This window comes from Excalfactoria chinensis, chromosome 3 (assembly GCF_039878825.1).
Source record: "Excalfactoria chinensis isolate bCotChi1 chromosome 3, bCotChi1.hap2, whole genome shotgun sequence".
Lineage (NCBI taxonomy): Eukaryota > Metazoa > Chordata > Aves > Galliformes > Phasianidae > Excalfactoria > Excalfactoria chinensis.
In genome coordinates this window covers 3,896,348-3,914,270 of record NC_092827.1, presented here as the reverse complement: position 1 = coordinate 3,914,270, position 17,923 = coordinate 3,896,348, and the positions used below count along the sequence as shown (strand labels likewise).

The window sequence follows — 17,923 nt, the reverse complement described above, 5'->3', positions numbered from 1 at the left end:
CATTTCAGGTAGTTGAAGGAGCTGAGGGGAAGGCAAGGCCCAATGGCCTTAGCAGCCCTCTGACACAAGGTTGCAGGGCAAAGATACCCATGGCCACTGCTGCGTAAGAGCTTCTAGAAGATTACTTTTATTCATTTCTTGAGTATACAGAGAACCAAAGTTAGTGGTAAGTAATCTCATTTGTCCTTTCTGTCATGAAGAAGTCCTTATCTTGCCTGTGTTTGTCCAGGAAATGTAAGCAGAACTGATATTTTTCCAGCAGTTAAGGACCATCTGTACTACAACAAACTCATCACCTGCCAGATTCATTCAGAACACCTCTTAGTCCATAAGTCTTGTGTATCCAAGATAAAGAAGAGATGTATGAGCTGTTTCCCCTCCCTGTGACCTTCCAAACAGTTTGGCATTTAGCCTTAGTGCTGATACATGAATTCTCCAGATTACTGTCTGGTTTTCATTGTGCTGACCCGTTTTAGATGCAGAGGGTATATTTATTTCTCACCAGTTTTGAAGGACTACTTTTTTTAGACATCGCATAAGGAATCTATCATCTGCAAATAATTAAAATTAGACACTAGAAATGACATTGTATTGCTAATGAGCAGATGTGTCTACTTACACCAGTGGAAGAACAGCTGTACACATAAAAAATGCTGCAACGACCCTAAACCAACATTATGTATTCTGCTACAGGCCTGTAACTTCATTTAGAGATTAAAGGGGAAAAAAAAATATCTCTCCATGTAAAATATATTCATTTTTGATTATTTTTTTTTAGATTTCTGTGAATCTCTCCCCTTTATAATTTGAATGAAGTCTTCAAGTCTCAGATTGACGCACAAACACACTTGCCTTCTACTTCAGATGTTATTATAAGCCCTGATGGTTTCAGCATTATCACAAGATGTAACAGAAGTCAGTAGAAACAGAAACCTATTGTCACCAGACACATTATATATATTCAAAATATAATTACAGACCCCCTTGGGAGCCATTCCTGGTTCCATACTCTTCAATATTTTCATTAATGACTTGGAAGATATAGTGGAGGGGATACTAATTAAATCTGTGGTAAAGATGATACCAGTGGGCTCTTGGAAGAAAGGAGTAAAACCCAGCTCTGTGTAGATAAATCAAAAAAGCCATGGAAATCAATGCACTGATACTCAGTGATGATAAATGTGCATTGGTTTGTGCAGAACTGGATACTCAACAATGGAAATATGGAATATATTCTAATTCCTGCTCTTACCAATGAAATCTCAAGGAGGGAAGATTTAGGCTGGATATCAGGGGGAAGTTCTTTACCAAATGAGCAGTGAGGTGCTGGAACAGCTGCCCAGAGAGGCTGTGGATGCCCCATCCATCCCTGGAGGTGTTCAAGGCCAGGTTGGATGGGGCTCTGGGCAGCCTGGGCTGGTATTAGATGTGGAGGTTGGTGACCTTGCCTGTGGTGGGGGGGGTGTTGGAGCTTTGTGATCCTTGAGGTCCCTTCCAACCCAACTATTCTGTGGTTCTATGAGATCTCATTGGTGGGACTTATTTGACGGATGTCTAGCCATCCCTCCAGCAACCAATTTAGTGGTCTCCTGTCCATAATCTCTTCGTACGTGGTCTATATCTCTTCATCTGTGGTCTATACTGTTTGCAAAGTAAGCAGCAGAAATACTCTTTGTAGTGCTTCAGTGCTGTTGAGCTTTGAGAATGCAGCTTCTCTTCTTTCAAGAACTGATGATCGTAATGATGTGCTGTTCCCATTCTTTGTCCTTCCTCTAGAACAAAATATGCATTAAAAATACTTATTATAAGGCTGTTTTGCGTCCCCAGGAACTTCAGCTGACATGACCTTATTTGCATACTAGACTCTTTTTATCCATATAAATTAGAATAGACTTTTTCTGACCTAAATTTCCAGTTTAGGAGCTGTTGTTTTCCACGGCACAGTGAGAAGCTGAGATTTGACTTTGCATCTTTTTTAATGAAGGGGAGCATTAGCCTGTATAGTGCTTGCTGAGATTGCTGAAGAGTTTGCATTATGAAGTGAAGCAATTCTGGCTCAAGGGCAGAATTCCATCTGCGTTCTGATTTCTTCTTCACTTTAAACTACTGGTACTTTATTTCTTTCATTTGCGACAACAATGTGTCATCCAGTTTTCCAGAACTACTAAAAGCAAACTTTCCCTTTCAGTATTGCTAAATAAAATGGTGCCTTGAAGATAAGAAGGGCCATGGTGTTGGTCTTTTATTCCATTGAGGATAATGTGACTGTTGTGCTGCGGGAAACATGGACCTACCACTCACCTGAGGGAATTCCTTTTGTTTATGGTTTCTATGTCTGCTAAGAACGACTTTGGAAAATGCATCTATTCTACTACAAGGTTCCTTGAGATCCCTTCTGCATCAGTGCACAATTACAGCGTAGATGTGATTGTAACAGAGGGGAAGAGGAGGAGGAAAGGAAGAGTAAGGAAACATTCATTTTAATTCATGTCTGTTCATTTGTTAAGTGAGCACTGAAGGAAGGTCTGGACTTCTCAATGTCTGAGTGCCATCATTAGCATTCAGATTTCAAAGAAATCAAAGGGCATGCGGTGTGAATAACAGCAGCTACGTCTGCACGCGCATTTACAGCATTAGAAAAGGGTAAACTAAGGTCTTTTTTTTTCCTGCAGAATTTTGTGATGAATGATCCCAATCTTTGTACAATTAAACAAAATTAGAACAAAATGAAACCAAACATTTCTTTTCTTCTTCAAGTAACCCACCAGTGAGTTTAGTATACTTGGGTCTAGAAATCCGCGGCACTGAAGCGTGGTATCATTAATCATAGTTTATGGTGATTATTAGTAGGCTTTTAATCTTTGTTTTCATGTATAATTAGGTACAAGAGGTCAAAGCCGACTCTATTCTAAACAACAGTATTTTCAGTGAATGACTGTTTTTCTCTGCTTGCAATTTTCTCTTGCATATTTATAAGAGCAGACTTGTCTGTATTTTGAGAGAGCAGTGTCCCATGAGTTTATCTGCTGATAAAAGCAAATGACAACACTGTTATTTTTATTATCTCTAATTATTTTTCTTACCATTGCAGTAACACCTACTGGATCATAGCAGGTTTAGATTGGAAGAGAGTTAGAAGAGAAAGGAAAAGGCAAATAAAGAGAATAATAACAAATCTGTGAGATTCCACTGCTGAGCTCTATATAATTCCTGATCAGAATTTCTGCATTTCTTAGTTACATTTACTCTCTTTATCAGTAGCTGCTCAGCTTTTTGCAAGCACCACAACAGGGTGAATCCATGAAGAACGAGGCAATGGTGCCCCAACTCAGATGTCTAAACAGGGAGATCTTTTGCCACACCAGCTGCCTTTCAGCTGTGCTTTAGAAAGTGCAGGGCTTCCATATGCCTCACATCACGTCCTCCAGGTTTTTGCAGATATCTCTGCTCCTTGCATTTATTTGGTGTTGAACACTACCACTATGTTAGTTTGGATTTCCCTGTCATGTCAGATGGGATAAAGCTTGAGGTAGAGACACTCAGATATAGATATTTCCATGGAGCTTCTGTGGCTGATAATGGAAGTCTAGTCAATACAGTTGACTCACCCTAACGTATGCAGTCAGTTTTTGGTTGTTGAAGCCTGGAAGCTTAATTGCAGATGCATCAGTTACATCAATTATTGCTAAAAGTTATGGCTTTCACTCCTGCTCCAACTTCATCCAGCCCTGAGAAAGATTTTTAAGAGAAGGCATCTCTGATAGGGCCTAATGTCTATTTATTACAGAAGCCTAAAACCTTTTCAAAAACTAATCATATAACTTTTAATTACAGTTAAGCAAAAAAGTTCCTCTGCAGTAAGTTTAATGTCATGAAGGATGACTCACATATATATTCACCATTCCATTTGTCTGTTCTCTGCACTAGTGGTAAAGGTGTATTATCAATTAATAATTAGAAATGGATTAAAATTCCTCTCCTCCAGTAGCATTTAATACGTTGTGACACTCATTAATAATTAAACTGTGGTTTTACGTGGGCTCAGGTAGATCATGCATCTCATTCACAGGTCAAAGAGCATTGAAAAATGCGTTTAAACAATGTTATGTCTGATTTAAATAATAATAAAGCATATAGAGAACTTTTGACAAGGGGAAATGGTTTTAAGTTGAAGGAGGGAAGATTTAGGTTGGATATCAGGAGGAAATTCTTTAGTATGAGAGTGGTGAGGTGCTGGAACAGCTGCCCAGAGAGGCTGTGGATGCCCCGTCCATCCCTGGAGGTGTTCAAGGCCAGGTTGGATGGGGCCCTGGGCAGCCTGGGCTGGTATTCAATGTGGAGGTTGGTGGCCCTGCCTGCGGCATGGGTTTGGAGCTTCATGATCCTTGAGGTCCTTTCCAACCCAACCGTTGTGTGATTCTGTGATTCTCTTTTGAGTAATAATACTAAAAAAAAGAAAAGAAGAAAGAAAATTGTTTAGAGATAGATCCCCTGTGAGTGTACTACTGTTACTTTGCTTTGGTTTTAGCAGTGTGTTAGCCATCAGTGATGGGAGTAGACAAGGTTTCTTGTTGCATCAAATTATGAACTGTGGCAGTAATTCATCCCATTCCCACATAATGTTATCACTAAAAATGATGGAGTATGTTCTCCTTTGTGTCCATATTTTGGGGTATGCTGCAGCATTAATGATGGATCTGTTGTCAGAAAAAGGTTCTCTTAAAGTCTGCAGCTTCTGCTATTTCATCCACTGAGTGTTTAGAGACTGTTTTTGACAAAGTCCTTTTACACCAGCAATGGCAATCCTTAGGAAGTGTTCTGTGATGTCTTCATACTTGGAAATATTCAGAATGGAATGGGATGAGGTCATGGAAAACCCACTTGAACTGACATTACTTTGAGCAGCTGGGTTGGACTAGAGACATCCATGGGTCCCTTCCTACACCAGCATATCCCTGCTTCTATTTTAGCTTTATTGATGCACCAGAAAACCTGGTAATCTTGTGATTTGATAAAGATTAAGGAAAAAAAATGCCCATCACCGGATATTCTTTGCATCTGAAGCTGTATGTGTGTTTTCATTTTAAAAACATTGTAGACGTGATGTACTAAGTATATATACAAGTCAGAATTTATAGGGAAAGCTGTGCTCCCAAAGCAAATGGGGAAGACCAAAACTGTAGTATCTTTCTTGACACTGAAAACCTTCAGTACTGAAAGCTCTGTAAAGCTTGTTTCCTATTGACAGTGTGTTTCCTTTAATGTGTACAAACTCATTATTGTATCGTAACCTTTTCTTTCTTATCTCATTTATCCCTCAGGTGCTTCAGCACCTTGAAATTCATCAAGAACTCTCAATCCACAGCGCAGTCACTACCTTCTTTTCTATTAACATTTTTCTCCTTTAATCATACGCTATAAAGAGTTTCACTTTCCCTTGGCAACTTTTAAACTGTATGGATGTAATCATTACAGTGAGTGATGACATCAAGCCGGGGTGACACGGTGCAATTGATTTTTACTAAATAATTATATGATGAGCTGGAGGAAGGAGTTATATTAGCGTTAACTCAGCAAGCATTGACTGGGGGAAAGAAAATGACCAATCAGTGTATCAGGTTTCTGTGGGTTTAAGAAAATAAGTGACAGCTGCAGGAGAGCCTATAAATCTAAGGGGGGAAAAAAAAGAAGATAAAAATAAGAGCTATGAACTGCCCTTTAAAATTTCAGTAGGTGGCACGGAAGACCATAATAGACCTCAGCCATTTATCTCCATTTTGCTTGGGATACTCTTAAGAAGAGCACAGTTGACTAATGATGCCATTACCTTTTTTTTTATTATTATTATTATTTTTAAATGGAGAGAAGATAAGGAGTGTTGCACAGGTATCACTTTCAAGTCTTTAGAGGGTCGAGTCTAAAGAAGAAATTCCTGATTTAGCCAAAAATGAAGTATATTTTGCTTCATCCCTCCATAGGGATGTATTCAAAAATCACTGTTTGGAAAGGTTCTGTATGTTTGCAGTGAGTTTTCCATTTCTAAAGGGAAAGAAAATAAGTATTGGGAGGTATGTGTTGTTATTAATGCTTTGGGTTTACCTATTTCTTACTGCCTGGTAGATGCCATGAAGTTGGAGAGGAAGGAGAGGCACCCACCTAAGAAGCATCTCAGTATAAGTTCAAGCTTGGCATGATAGCAGGACAGCTGCTCTAAAGGAGCAACTCTTTGACCAAGAATACATAATAAATTTCACAAGATGTAGAAAATGTGGGAGTGAAAGCACTGATGAGCTGCATAGAAACAGGGATGCTTTCATGTGTTTTGATCATCCAAATCAAAGAAGAGCTGGTATTTGCTACTTAGATGTCACAGGAAAGACAGGAGATCCAAACTAAGTCATTCCTACACAGGTGCTTCAGGTGGTATCGAACTGTTGGTAAGAGGACTTTTTAGAGTCATTTCTTTGTCTGTTTTCTACATTTTGGGAAAGGATGATTTCTCCAGTGGCCATCTACATGTGTGTTTTCATTGCGTGGCACTCTCAATCTTTTGCACAAACTGGGATAGCGCTACAACTGCCATTCCCATGCTCACAAATTTCTGTTTCTCCTACTTATCAGAGGTGGTCAGAGCAAGCATTCAGCTCTTTGGGGCATTTTTGATTAATTGGTATTCTAATCTCTGCTGGCACAGGGAGGAAATTTTACGGTCTCAAGAGTGGTCCAGACTGAGAACCACTGAGATGCTTGGTCAGCCAAAGTGAAATTCCTAAATATGATCTGTGCCCAAGATTAAAATGCATTTAGAGCTCCAAATGCCCTCATTCATCCTGGTTCTCTAGAGACAAGAGCTTACAATGACTGTCTGATGCCAGGCATTGGGTTTTGGGCTTGTGCTCCTTGGCACCATGCAACCAGATCCAAAACCGTGTAATTTTCCATCATCTTGCCAGAGGAATGCAAACTCTGTGCTTGTCTATCAGTTTTAAAATCGGCATCTCTACCTCAACGTCCCTTTAATGGGAGAATTTTATTGTTGTCTTCAGCATGGAAACTGATTTTCTTTGCCTTAGGTATCAACAGCAAATGCCAGCCTTTTGACTCCAGGATGTATTTGTTCCTGTTACTGATGGATGTGTTCCTGATGTCCTGCTCAGGGAGACAGATATTTGCATTTTTGCCAGTCACTGTCTTACAGCCACATGAAACGGGGTGATCTAACAAACTTTGGGCTGACCAAAGGCGTTCTGAGCCCTTGGGGACCCAACATGGAGCTCAAGAACTCATCTCTCTCTTCATCTCTCTTCTCATTGCACAGGTAAATCACCCAGGTTGTGGCTTCATCTGCTTCATGGCAGGGACATTGGGTAGCTCCCAAAACTCTGCCAGGTTGTCTATGTCACAACCATAGCTATGTTTCTTACACGTTAAAGAATAAAAGACTTGGCATCTGGGATCCTGCTTTAGCAGGGGGTTGGACTAGATGATCTCCAGAGCTCCGTTCCCACCCTTACGATTCTGTGATGTTTTATTTAAAGCTGAGGGAGTTCAGGCCCTACTGAAAGATCTCCCCATGTATTACATCCTTGAGGAAAATAGTTTTGATCGACCATAATTCCTGTCCCTATGTTGACAGGTTTTGCACACTGAATGACTGTAAGGCATCTTGTTGAAGAAGAGTTAGAGGCAGTCAGCGTTCCCCTGTGCAGAAGATCATCATGTACTGAAGATGTTCAGTGTATGTTCTCTAGGTATTACTTCTTATTCCAGTAGTGGGGATTTACACAAACCTGATTCACTGTTTCAATTTGAAACTAATAGAAAAATCATTTGCATCCCTTAAAGAGGGAAGTCCAGCATGCATCCATTGCAGCTGGAGTCAGTGGCAGCAAAGCTGATGATCTGATATGAATGGCTTCTGATTGAGCAGTACACAATATCTTCCAATACCTTTAGCGTCTTTATTAAATTAATTATTCATGTTTTTTCATCCCTCTCTGAAGCCTCATGAGCATAACTGTGGTATTATTTTAACACAGTGAGACAGCGTGGCATGACAGACAAACTAAGAATGACATTCCAGCAAAGGAAGGAGAGTTAACTACAAATGACACGGTGGGATTTTTAGATGGCCAAGCAGAGATCATTTCTGATTTAGTAGCAATTCTTTCAGACAAAGACAAGATTGTTAAACTCAATCATCCTACCGCAGTTGTTTAGTAAATTGAATTTCCTGCCTTGTTTGCTACTCAGGAGTCAGTGAATCTCAACAAGAGTTGCCAGAGGGCTTTAAAAACTCGGTGATGGACCTTTGAGAAGTAAGTTTGCGCATGTGAAGTACATTAGAAATAACAATAGTAACAGTGGTGCTTGATTATGTCCGTGCTCATGGAATTTGTTTCATTTCAGTATCTTGTAGTCTTTGTGGCTTTGGCAGATTATGTGTTGGCTACTTATCATGGTAGATTTAGATACAAGTTGTTATGAAACCATCAAGAAAGGGATGTGGTTATTGGTATGTTGTTCACATGATGAATACTCTTCACTATTTTGATGTTGCCTTGGATTTTGAGTCCTTTTGCTTTCAGTTGTTCCATCTTCTCATGCAGTTTTGGCAAGACTAAAGTGCCTTGTCTTTGAGGTTATTTCCCTATTTGCATTTTGATAAATCAGAGTCAATTCTCCTCTTTGATAAATTAATTGAAATTATCGCTTTCTTATCTCTATGTAATGGTTGAGTGTGCATGGATTAAATGATCTTTTTTACCTTCCCACTCAGACTGCCATGAACAGGAACTCATACTATAGTGCACTCTTGAAATACATGCTAGAAACTGTCATACCATGTAGTGATCATCCATTTGCAGAGATTTTTGCTGCCTACTCCCCAGTCAGTTCTTAAGTAGTTTGTTAAGCAATAAGTAGATCTGGAGAATGCTAATGCTTAAGCACAACATAAATCACAATCACCAACATATCCTGGCAAAACTAATGCTTAGCTACCCTGTATTCACTTTATGCCAAACTGTTCTGTGGCACTGGCTTTATAGTCACTCTGCCATCTTAAAATAACTCATAAAGAAACAAGGAAAATATTATGTGCCCTGCAGAGCGTGCTATTAAGTAATGATGAAGAATGCTGTTGTTCTTATGTGTAGTAATATAACATGTTACTGCTTGAAGCATAACCCAAAACATTTGGAAACTCCATAGGATTTTTCAGAATCACTTTCATTCATATGTGTTGTTGGTCATTGAATGGATTTTTTTGTTGAAATGCGTCTTTTAGGACATTTCTGTTTCTCATTTTCTCCATAGTCCTGACAGTTGATGCTGATCTTCAGAGGGACTTGTGCAGTGTAGGACAACGTGGGGACGAGTCCTAATGATTTCCACTTTGTCTTCAGCTGTAGACATTTGGACCTCTGGGAATAATCAGCTTCCTTCAGTCTGCTTCAGAGATATTCAGTCAGGCTGGGTTTTTTACTCACTTGGGTTCACTAAATATATTTTGTTACAGGAAAAGAAAAAGTTTTTATATTTCTTTGCTTGCTTGTTTGTTTGTTTTTCCAAATGCATGATTAGAAACGAGGTTATGAAAGACTGAAACTGAACAACTGCAGTTCTAGATTGGTCTGATCAGTCTTAATGCTGAATTGTTTATGGAATGATCCATAGCAAAACTAGCTTCCAGGATTGCCTGAGGGAATGGAATGGACAGCGATGAGAGGCAGCAATGCCTTTGTCCATTGAGGCTCCCTAGGACTGCATCATGCCAACCTGTGTCTGGGCAGCCACCTAAGGGAATAGGACACTTTATTTTATAGTTTTGTAGGTAGAATCTAGCTTTGAATTTGGAAATATGTATATGAGCAACTTCATGCAGCTAGGCTTTTGAGAAGAGCAAATGCACCAGCAATAAATGGGCTAATCCTTGTACCAAAGTTATGTATTTATGTTGTAGTTTCTGGGACTTAGTATGTACAATTAGGGTGCTTTTTTTCATAATGTTAAATATAAAAGTACTGCTATCCATATTACCACATGTAGGTTGCAATTAGAATTTAGTAGAGAGCTCATATGTACCGTTATTATCTATTTCTGCCAGACTCCTTAAAGGGCTGCTGTTCCTAAGCATTGCTCACTCTAAGATCCATACTTTTTCCTTCTACCTTCTTAGCACATTTCTCTATCAAGTTCCTTATTGCAGTTCAGACTTCATGCAAATCATTTCTTCTCTTCATAAGTAACAGCAGTGATGGCACAAATTAATAACTTTGCTCCAAACTTAATTCAGCAGCGTGTGTTTTCTATCAGGAGCGTTTGTTTATGAGTAGAACAGAATGGGTAGTTATCTCTGTGGATATTACAAACCTTTCTCTCATTCAGATGTAATCCTCCAGCACAAGAAAATGTTTAAGCACTTGGTAAAATCAGAGTTTTATTTATAGTGTTTGCATGGCTCAAAACAAATGTTTTAGAAGCACCTTGATTAGCAACTTGATTATTTGAGGTTTTCCATCTGTTTGACTACTGTGTGATTTACCAAAAGGTAAAATAATCACATTTCCTTTCCATGTCCTTTCAAAGGAGATGTTAGAATTGAATCTCCTCAGGACTATTCAAACAAAGAAACACTTAGAATCATAGAATCATAGAATTACTCAGGTTGGAAAAGACCTTGAAGATCATCAAGTCCAACCACAGCCTAACCAGTAGCCTATCTCTTAAAAAACAACCATGAAACAACAACACAACAACAAACCTCTGCTAAATCATATCCCTGAGTACCACATCCAAACGTCTCTTAAACACATCCAGGGATGGCGATTCAACCACCTCCTTGGGGAGCCCATTCCAGTACCTAACCACCCTTTCTGTAAAGAAGTTCTTTCTAATATCCAACCTAAACTTGCCCTGGCGCAACTTGGTCTTTCTAGAAATACCTATGGGCTAATGCACACGAGAGACAGTGCTAACCCAGGACAATGGAAGGCCCTACATTAGAGTCTGCTGGGCTTACATGTTGCACGTCATTCACTTATGAGCACGATCCTCATGGGGTGATGTTTTTTTCTCCCTCCAGGAATGCGGCAAGGCAATGACTTTGGCACTCAGTATCGCTCAGCCATCTACACTTTTTCCCAAGAACAGATGGAAGCTGCTTTGAAATCTAAGGAAGAATATCAAAAGGTAATGTTGGGCAGGGTGCCACTTTGCTTCCCGTATTGATCAGAGGTCAAGGAAATTTCTCGTAAGCACAGCATTGCTTCTCGTGCTGTATGCTTTCTCCATGTTGCTCTTGGAGAACCTCACCCTAATACTTAAGTTGAGTCTTATTTGTTCTAAATTACAGCTATTATAAAGAAGCTTGTTTGTGTGCATGACAACTTGATGCAAAAAAGAATATTTAGTTACTTGTACAGAGACAATTTAATCTCTTTCAGATACTTTTTTCATGTGGGCTCCTCTGAGAAAAAATTGGTCTTCTTAAAGCTACTCAGGGGCATCCGGGCCCCATACTCTGAAGGGTGAAGCTAATGTCTTAGATCCAAGAGTTCTTGAACTTTGGGGAAAGGTCCTCCTCAATATGTCAACTTGGGATCTTAGGGTTCCCTACCTTCTGGTTCTGAGATGCTTCTATTCCCCAAATTCCTCTGTTTAAATGTGACATTCAGTGACTTCAGTATGTCTTGCTGTGTAGGAGGAGGATGATTGCTTGATTTACCTTTCCTATCCACATCCTTGTTTTCCAGTGAAGATGAATTCAGTCTATTCCCTGCCACATAAGCTATTATAGGCCTGGGTTTAAATTAAGGCAGAGAGATTACTGTGTCCTGTAGTGATTCTGCTCTGTAATTTCTGTCTGATCTGCCTAGTGGTCTTGCAAGGTAACATCCAGTTTCTACTGTAAAAAAGATATGATTTCTTGGAACTTACAGGAAATAAATTACTTACCTTGGGCATCAGTGCAACAGATAAACTATTAGGCGGTACTGTGAGCTTTCGTACATTCACTTGTACTGTGATTCCATGTAAGGATCATTAAAGATCTGGGGATTTGGTGAATATCTAATGTTAAAATAAAGAGATCTGTTTTGAAGAGTAAGGCTGTATCAATCAGAGGTAGGCACCGGTGTATGGAAGGAGGTACATGCACTCTTGTGCAGCAGCTTGGTTTTTATAAGTGCGTATATGACATTGGTTGATCACTGAGCTTGATCTGTGTTTTTTTCATGACTGTTGGCATTATTTTGTGCGCAAAGGGATGAACTACAGATAACTGATCTGCAGTTTGTTCCTAGCAGTGGGATAACTGCATATAAATTAAATATTCAACGGCATATATGTTTTCTTGTGAGTAGCTGAATGCATGGGGACAATCAGTCTTTCAGGTCTATATCTATTAGTAGAGCAGTTTCTGAAGGCTTGGAATTCATATTTATCATGCAGAACTTCTCTCTCCTCATTAGTTACCTGAGATTCATCGCTTTTCCAAATTGTTTCTTGTTCCCTTTTATTAACATCTGCTGACCAGTATCTCACTCTAAATCTTACAGCTTTCGGTTTGCTTTCCCAAATCTATTATTCTCCGCAGTTATTTGTCATTAAATTAATGCTGACTTGAAAGCAAAATTACAATGCAGGAGATTGCAATGTGATATTACAGAATTCTCCATCATCAAATAGATTTTCTTAATGGCACAATATAAAATTTACCTACTTTGAAGTCTCTCACCATTTCAAAAGTCGGTATAATTAGTGCATTTATGTAATTAGGCACAACTCTGTAAGTGGTCACATGTAGAGCTCATTTTTGCTCTAATGTAGGAGGAAGGAAGGGACCTTACTGACAGCTAAGGAGCCAGAGCAAATATGTACTGAAATTCCTAGAGGAAATACAGTTTCTACACAGTATTTTCTCATATTATCAACAATATCTACAGTATTATCTACTGTGGAATTGCAGCAGCAGTGAAACGGCTGAATTGGAAACACACTGAGCAAACAATATGTTCAGGAATCCCTTGTCATGATAAATGCTTTGCATTACATTATCTTAAGGAAATGCAGTTTCCTTTATTATTGCACTAATTTAAAGTAAATGCCGAATTCTTCTGGCAGGCGTACATACATTTCTTTACACCTGATAATGGCAGATTAAAAAAAGTTGGGGGTGAAATAAATCTTGATTTTTCCACGATGGTCAGTGGCAAATGTTCCAAATAGGGGAAGGATTAGAATCTGAGAATCATAGAATCATTAAGGTTGGAAAAGAAATCTAAGATCATCGAATCCAACCCTAATCCATCCCCATCATACCCACTAGCCACGTCCCTAGTAAGTATTAGAACCATGGTAACCTCAATAAGTGAGTTTAGTCAGTATGGATGATCGTATGGTTTTCTGGCGCTGCAAACAAATAAAAGCTACAGACTGAATGTTAATTTAGCTTACACCCTTATGGTAGTGCCATCTCTGGGTGCAAAGATACCACGTCCCCAACCTGCTGGTGTGAACTGTGATTATCCTTGAGCCCAAGTATCCTGTAGGGCTACATCTATTTTAAGTTGTGAAACTTGTTGCTGTTCATGCAGCTGTTTTAACAGCTGAGAAATGGCAATCCAGCAATGAATATGCATTGAGCCACGCGTCTTTAGCTGTCGATGAAGCTGAATGCATATGGTCAGAGTCAGCTAGTGGCAATTCAGTTCTGCTGCTGGTAAATTGTAACACAATGTATGCGTAATCAGAAAAACATAAAATGAGGGCCAGGGCTTGGTGAAAATGCTGTGAATGAGCTGTTCCATCAGTTTTGCCTGAAGCTGAAGTTTTTTAATACAGTTGAACCTGAGGTTACTCAATTTTCAAGACAGTTGCTTGGTTGGATTTGGTTTTCAAATGAATTATCTGGGCACTAATCCAAATAGCAAAATTATGAGTGGGAAGAAACTTTGTATTTGCTTCTTTCTGCATCACAGGCCTGCATTTGTTTTGTCAAGCTGCTAATGCAGGGATTTCAGGCTCCAAGTATATATTGAGCCCCATCACCACAGTTGACTTATATTAAGGTAGCACCCCCAAAAAAATGAACATCTCTGCATCCTCATGTAGGACAGCACAGGGAATGAACAACGTGCACAGAGAGCAAAATGCAGGTCTATTACTTTGCTGCAAAAGGAGGTGTTTGGCAGGAGAAGAGCTGCCCACACAGCAATTAAAGGGCCTCTCTGTGGATGATTATGAACTAAATTCTGAGCTCTTGGCAGAGGTGTTAGATGATGTGAGCAGTGATAAGATCCTGATGTTATGTGCTCATATAGCGGTAACCTTGGGAAGCTAATACGGGTTCAAAGAGGCAGAAGAGTAGGAATGTTGAGATTTCATGAAAATGATAAAAATGTGGCCTTTACAGAAACCCCAGAGAACTGTTTTCATTTTTTTATGGAACGTACAGGAGTTACAGATGAATAAAGAGGTAACTGTTTGGGTTTGTTTTTTTCTTTGCTTGGAAATTGATGGAACTCTGCTAGAAGTAATGCAATGCATTCTTTTCAGTATTTCAGCTGTAAGGCTATAATTTTGGAAAGTTTCTCTGCTGGAAAAGATTGTGACACTAATAGGAATCCTCTCTGCAATCTAAATCAGCTGGTCAAAAGACTGAGAAAACAAAATAAAGCAATAAATGTACCCAAACTGTAGTTAAACAGAAATATATATATATATATATATGTAAGAAACAACGCTAATGGTTTGCTTTGGGGCCTGCAAGTATCTTTATGAAATTCAAAAAGCATTGTACCTAAACATGAAGAGATTGAATTTAAAAGAAATTATAATGTAGTGTAAATAGATAAGATCCAGGCAAGTGGAATTAACTAATTGCCCAATCTGTCAGTCTGGAGAACATCCTCTGTGTGGAAATGTCGGGACTCAAAGCTGCAGATGGGAGGGTATGAGGTCTGATGTGGAGAGGAGAGGCTGAGCCGTACTGCAGCTTTTCCTTCACCTTAGCATCTACGTTTTGATGAAAGACTGAAGAAGGTGCTTAATTAAATAAATGAAACTCTGAGTGCCGTTTTTCTTTGCTTTTCATCGAAGTGTTATTTTCAGTTAATCTAACAAATGAATTGGCATGACGAGCATGAATTTGACCAAACACCTACAATCTATTTTTGAATCAAGCAATGAAAGGATTAATATGTGGCACAAAATTCCCTACTGGCATCACTCTACGAGATTTAATACCGTTGTACCATGGATCTGATCGATGTTTTTAAATATCTAAAGGGAGATGGGAGGCAAATGGATGAGGCCAGGCTCTTCTTGGTGGTGTGTAGTAATAGCAAAAGGAGCAATGGCCTAAAACTTGTACATAGGAAGTTCTGTACTACATGTGGAAAAACTTCTTCACAGTAAGGGTGATGGAGAACTGGCACAGCGCTTATAACCAGAGAGGTTATGAAGTCTCCTTCTATGGAGATATTCAAGACCTATATGGACGCCAACCTGTTTGACCTGTTGTAGGGGACTGCTTTAGCAGGGGCTGGACTCCATGATCTCTTAAGGGCCCTTCCAACCCCTGCTGTGCTGGGATTCTGTGATTTACCCACATGCAGCTGAGAAAGGAATCCCTCAACCAATAACTTCAGATCCTATTGGTTTTACAAGCATCTCAACTTGAAACATCTTTTTTTTTTTTTTAATATAAATATCTGACCTTCCATGTTTTTTCATTCTTTTTGTTATTGTTTTGGCCAACCTCCAGCTGCCACTCCATGACACACACATACTCCTTAGGGTATTGTATCTTTGTAGGTATCTGAGATACTTTGGGGCACCTCAAATAGTACTGAACACTAGTGGAACAGAGTGGAATAGAATAGAATTATTAAGAATGTAATTAAAACATATAAGGTCCCCAAGTCCAACCCCAGCCCTACCCCACCATGCCCACTGACCGTGAGTGCCACATCTCCACAGTTCTTGATCACCTCCAGGGATGGTGACCCCACCACCTCCCTGTGAGCAGCCTGTTCCAATTCCTGACCACCCTTTCTGAGGTGAAATTTTTCCTAATATCTGATCTGCTTACTTTTCGCTAGCTGATTTTAGGCACACACTGGTCTCTCAAGGCTATAATGGAAGCTGATATACCATGGCTATAATGGAAAGTGATATACCATGGCTACAATAGAAGCTGATGTATTGTGAGTATAATGGAAGCTGTTATACCATGACTACAATGGCAGCTCACATACCTCACTCAGATGTGGACTCTGCTAGGTATAAAGCAGGTTGTGAGGGATGGATGCATTCTGCAGAATAAGAGAAACATTGGATTAGCACTACCCAACAAAAGAGGGAGAAATCTCGGCAGCTCAGCAGTCTGCAGATATTGCGAAGCTTTCATAAGCACTCTGTGGAATGATGTGGGAGCAAACCACCCAAGTCTTTGACTGCAAAACCAAGTGGTGTATATTTGATATGCTAGAAAGGAGCAGAGATTTAAAAGCTGGAGTTCTCTGGCCAGCACAGTGAGCGAGCGAGCAAATTGGTCAGGGTTGTATCTATTGAAGCAAGGAAATGCTATTTACAGATCTGCAGGATCCAGCCGTTCTGAGCTGAAGTTTTGGTTGAACGAAGGAATGCCTTGTGAACGTGCAACATTAAGCCAGAGCTTTCTGTAGCATTCTGTGTGAATACAGAGCACACTTTCACTGAGAGGCATTTTTTCACTTGTTTTTTGTTTTTTGTTTCTTTTTTTGTTGTTTTTTTTTGGCAGAGAGAAGTTAAATAGGTCTTTAAAAAAGTAGATTGTTGTTAATAAAACAGCCTAATAGAGTCAATAAAAAAAATAACACCTGCTTACTCCTCTCAAATTATGTCTATTTCAGAGCTTTACGTATCGAATTATCTTTGCTTCACTCTGAAGTGAATAGTAGCTACTTGATTCCTGATTGATGGTGGTAGTTCTTATGAAAATAAGCAAGCCTGATCTGATAAGCTAAGCCATTATTTATTTTGTAATCACTCATCTGTGCTACAGAGATACCCTTTTTATGTTCATCCTTCTCCGAGAAAGCTGCATTCAGCTGCGGATGAGGAGGTTTTGTGAAAACAGTTGCTAACTCTTTTCATGTTTACCTTAAACTGCAGAAAATAAGCCTTCCTTGTCACGCCAAGAAAATTCAGTCACTCTGCAGCAGGAAGATCATTCGGGACTAATACATGCTATTGACTGCATTTCTTCATCACCACCAAGATGACTTTATTTTGAAACAATGGAATACACAGAACATGGTGGTGGGGTGCTGGCACAGGTTCCCCAGAGAGGTGATGGTGCCCCATCCCTGCAGACAGCCAAGGTCAGGCTGGATGGGCCCTGAGCACTGATGAAGCTGTGGGTGTCCCTGTTCATGGCTGGGGGGTTGAACCTGATGGTCTTTAAAGATCCCTTCCAACTCAATTTGATGGTTCTTTGATATAAAAACACCAGTGAGCATCCCTGAAAGCACAGGACTAAGGACAGCTCCCAAAACCCACTTAGGCAGGGTGCCTCCAAGCTGTGTTGAGTGAATGTTGTTTCTGTTCCCCTGGATGCAGCTATAGCCCATATTCCTTGCTTATATTGATGCTGCACAAGTCAAGATTGTTTTAGCTTTCCCTTCTGCATATATGCTATTCATTTGATGAAAGGCCGGGCTTTTCACTTAGCCCTTTGACTGCTGTGAATACAGTTAATCATGGATTTGAAGTTAGACCTATGAGCAGCATTATGAAACCATGCTTTCTATTTTATAGTCATGTTTTTTTCAGCTTGGAGGTCATGGGGTTCAGCAAAGAAACCATTTTCTTTATTGCACTGTGAACATGAACTTGGGGCTTCAAGCTAACACTTATATTGGACATCGAAACTAAT

General features: G+C 39.6%; 1 protein-coding gene across 3 annotated transcripts in view; it reads left to right on the top strand.

Moving 5' to 3' along the window:
- Positions 1-17,923, top strand: part of MSRA (methionine sulfoxide reductase A) — a 253,554-nt gene that overhangs the window by 152,804 nt on the left and 82,827 nt on the right. For all 3 annotated transcript variants that reach the window (XM_072331485.1, XM_072331487.1, XM_072331486.1), the window contains one exon: positions 11,087-11,193. In XM_072331485.1, the coding sequence (XP_072187586.1) occupies positions 11,087-11,193 (107 nt within the window). The remainder of the gene's footprint in view (positions 1-11,086; positions 11,194-17,923) is intronic.